This window comes from Limulus polyphemus, unplaced genomic scaffold (assembly GCF_000517525.1).
Source record: "Limulus polyphemus unplaced genomic scaffold, Limulus_polyphemus-2.1.2 Scaffold2934, whole genome shotgun sequence".
Lineage (NCBI taxonomy): Eukaryota > Metazoa > Arthropoda > Merostomata > Xiphosura > Limulidae > Limulus > Limulus polyphemus.
Window position 1 is genome coordinate 139,972 of NW_013668544.1, and position 3,248 is coordinate 143,219.

Here is a 3,248-nt window from a genome sequence, read left to right on the forward strand (position 1 = left end):
ACTCACCTTCGCCATTACTCTTCATACGGGAAGCAGTATTGACAGTGTCGCCGAACAAACAGTAGCGTGGCATTTTCAGACCAACCACACCAGCAGCACACGAACCTGAGATAAAGGAAAACACTAATTACTTTCCACCTTTGCTTATTAACATTTTCACAAGAGAGAGAGAGAGAGAAAGAATAAGCAAGATAACTCAATTCACAGATATTTTATCTAATAAAAAACACCAATCTTGACTATCGTATCCAGGTACTATTAAGACCTGCTGAACAGACTTACTGATCGATTGTTAGTCTCCTGTCTTCTGGGATTACTAAACGGGACTTACTGAGTTCTTAACTCAATCAGTAGTTACTCACCAGACCTCCGTAATTACCAAATGACTCCCACTGGCAACCACTCGGTTTTAAACAATTAATGTTATGAACCTTACGTTATAACAATCGAGATTTACTGGACCATTAACCTGAAGAATTCACGAGTTCAAAAGTTTGTCTAGATTTTAATTTTTTTTCTGAGAGTTAATGGATAATCTATTCAGAGGGTGATCAGGGCCCAAGCCACGAAATTTCCAACTAAGACTTACTGGCTCTTGCTAATTTAGCAGATTGTCAGGTCCCAGACTTAATGATGTATGAGCTGAGACTAAATCACTCACCTGTGTGCATTCCAATTCTAATTTGCATTTGTCTGCCAGGACGATGGCGGATTTTGAATTTACAAATAGCATCTCTGATGGTCAGAGACATTCTTGCAATCTCCCGGGTGTGTTTGTTCCCGTTGGGGACTGGTACCCCTGACACTACCATATAGGCATCACCGATGGTTTCTACCTAGAAATAGCATAGTGCTGTATAAATGTACGTTTTTATTTATTTGTCGTAAGCTTACAAACATGACTTGATTCAGTTAATTAAAAGAAAGTAAGACGTCTCGAATAATTTGGTCGATCTCTTTTTTTTCTTATTCTCACTGGCTTTGGGCCTGGTATAACCTGCTATAACCTGGTGGTTAGGGCACTCGACTAGCAATCTGTGTCGCAGGTTCGAATCCGGTCACCGAACATGCTCGACTTTTCGCCAATATGGGTGTTATAATTTGACGGTCAACCCCACTTGGTAAAAGAGTAGCCCAAGAGTTGGCGGTGGGTGGTGATGACTAGCTGCCTTTCCTCTAGTCTTACACTACTAAATTAGGGACGGCTAGCGCAGATAGCCCTCGTGTAGCTTTGCGCGAAATTCAAAACAAACAAACAAACATATTTTACTTTTGTCGCTAGGGTATTTTGCTCGCTACAATATCCGTATAAGTGGAATGTCGCTATCAGTAAAACGTACCTTTCAGGCATTGAGAACAGGAGAAAATAATCTTTACATGATGAACGAAACAGATGGGTGATGTTGACTAATTACCTTCTCCCTAGTCCAGCGGTTCCCAACCTTTTCACCACCAAGGGCCCCATGTTTTTTGAAAGATTCTATTTACCCAACAAACTGTTTTTCTTACTAATAATTAACTTGTTCTTCCATTTTTCTATATCAAATAAAAGACATATATATATAAGTGAGTGTGCAATTAAAAGAACAGTAGAATTAAAAAACGTACTTGTTTAATGAGATGGTATTATCTTCGCTGACCCCCACGGGTCCGGGGACCACAGGTTGGAATCACTGCTCTCGTCTATCACTTCAAAATTAAGGACAACTAGCGCAAGTAGTCCTCGAGTAGCTTTGCGCGAAATTCAACAAACAAACATACTCACTGGTCTCGTGTTATTGTTTTATCTTAGCATGAAAATCAGATATTCTACGAGAGCTTTCATTACACTCCAAGGTTCATTGTAAGTTAGTTCCTCGAAGGGACATTCGCTGCACTTTGCAGAGGTTTTTTTGATTAGAAAATTGAATTATGTGTTTCTAACATTGCAGCTTTCATTTTTCACATGTTGCTAAAGACGATATTTACTTGTCTGTTTACGAAATTTGCACGAAGCTACACAAAGTCTAGTTGTGTAGCCATCTATAATTTTGAGCTGAATACCCACCGATAACTACTGGGCTACTCTAACAGAACAGTGGGGGTTGACAGTCACTCTTATAGCATATCCGCACCCCGATGATGCAGAGCGCGTTTTTGAGCAACGGGACACAAACTCTCGGATTCACAGTCCAGCACGCTGACTACTAGGCCACGACCGGTCCTAAACAAGAAAAAAAGATTCACAATTTATATTATTAACTGGAGTCCGAAAAAAAAACAGAGCTGAAATCACTTTCGCTGCCAAGTATCGCTCATGTTTTTTTCTGAAAACATTCTAGAAAATTCTCAATTATCAGTACATCGAGTCATTTGATAATCAAATCTAAAAATATGCAAATGTCGCAAAATGCATAATTATATCTCTTATGTCTTTCTGAAAAATGATTGAAACAAGAGTTTTCAAAGTAATGATGAAATGTTGTGAAACGTTTGTTTGTTTGTTTTTGGAATTTCGCCCAGTTGTTTCTGTTCTTATATATATTATTCCCTTAACACCTACTAACGAGTTTTTCACCAAACATATCTACGGACTTTTTGTTTGTTTGTTGTATAGCAAAGTCACATTGCCTATCTGCTGTGTCCATGGCATGGATTCGAATCCCGGATTTTAGTGTTTTAAGTCAGATAATTTACCATTGTTCCACCAGGGGACATCTACGGATTCAATAATCGTTTTAGACCTTTTTTTTTTCTTTCACAGTAGCACAATATTCAGATTCTAGTATCAACGACGCATACTAGTAATTAAATATACTTCACTCAACAGATACCAAAGTTTCAGAATAAGCTCTTAATATGTAGCCTCACAGTGGCAAGTCTGGGAACTTATAACGCTAATAACCGGATTTCGATATCCGTGGTGGACACAGTACAGATAGCCCAACTGTGTGGGTTTGTGCTTAATAAAAAATAAACGAAAAAATTCTTGATATGTGAATTTAGGCTTAACTTCAATGTCGTAAATCCATTTTCAATTCACCTGCTTGATCCTGCTATAACAACTAGAATACAATGTGAAATATTAACGCGATAAAACCATTTCTCATTAATGTTTATTTCACTTTAGATTATTTTGACTTAAATTCAGAAGTTACGAATAATAACAGTATGGTTATTAATTATTTCTGCATATCCTAGCTTAAATCGTTATTAATAGCGGTTGTATCTCGTAGTATCGTTTCTATAATAGAGATAATTAATATTGG

The 3,248-nt window shown here is 37.7% G+C and overlaps 1 protein-coding gene across 1 annotated transcript in view; it reads right to left on the bottom strand.

The window, feature by feature from the left end:
* Positions 1-3,248, bottom strand: part of LOC106468249 (atrial natriuretic peptide receptor 1-like) — a gene marked incomplete at its 5' end in the record, with an annotated part of 18,083 nt that overhangs the window by 3,578 nt on the left and 11,257 nt on the right. The window contains 2 exons of the mRNA XM_013928666.2: positions 7-105; positions 662-836. Of these exons, the coding sequence (XP_013784120.1) occupies positions 7-105; positions 662-836 (274 nt within the window). The remainder of the gene's footprint in view (positions 1-6; positions 106-661; positions 837-3,248) is intronic.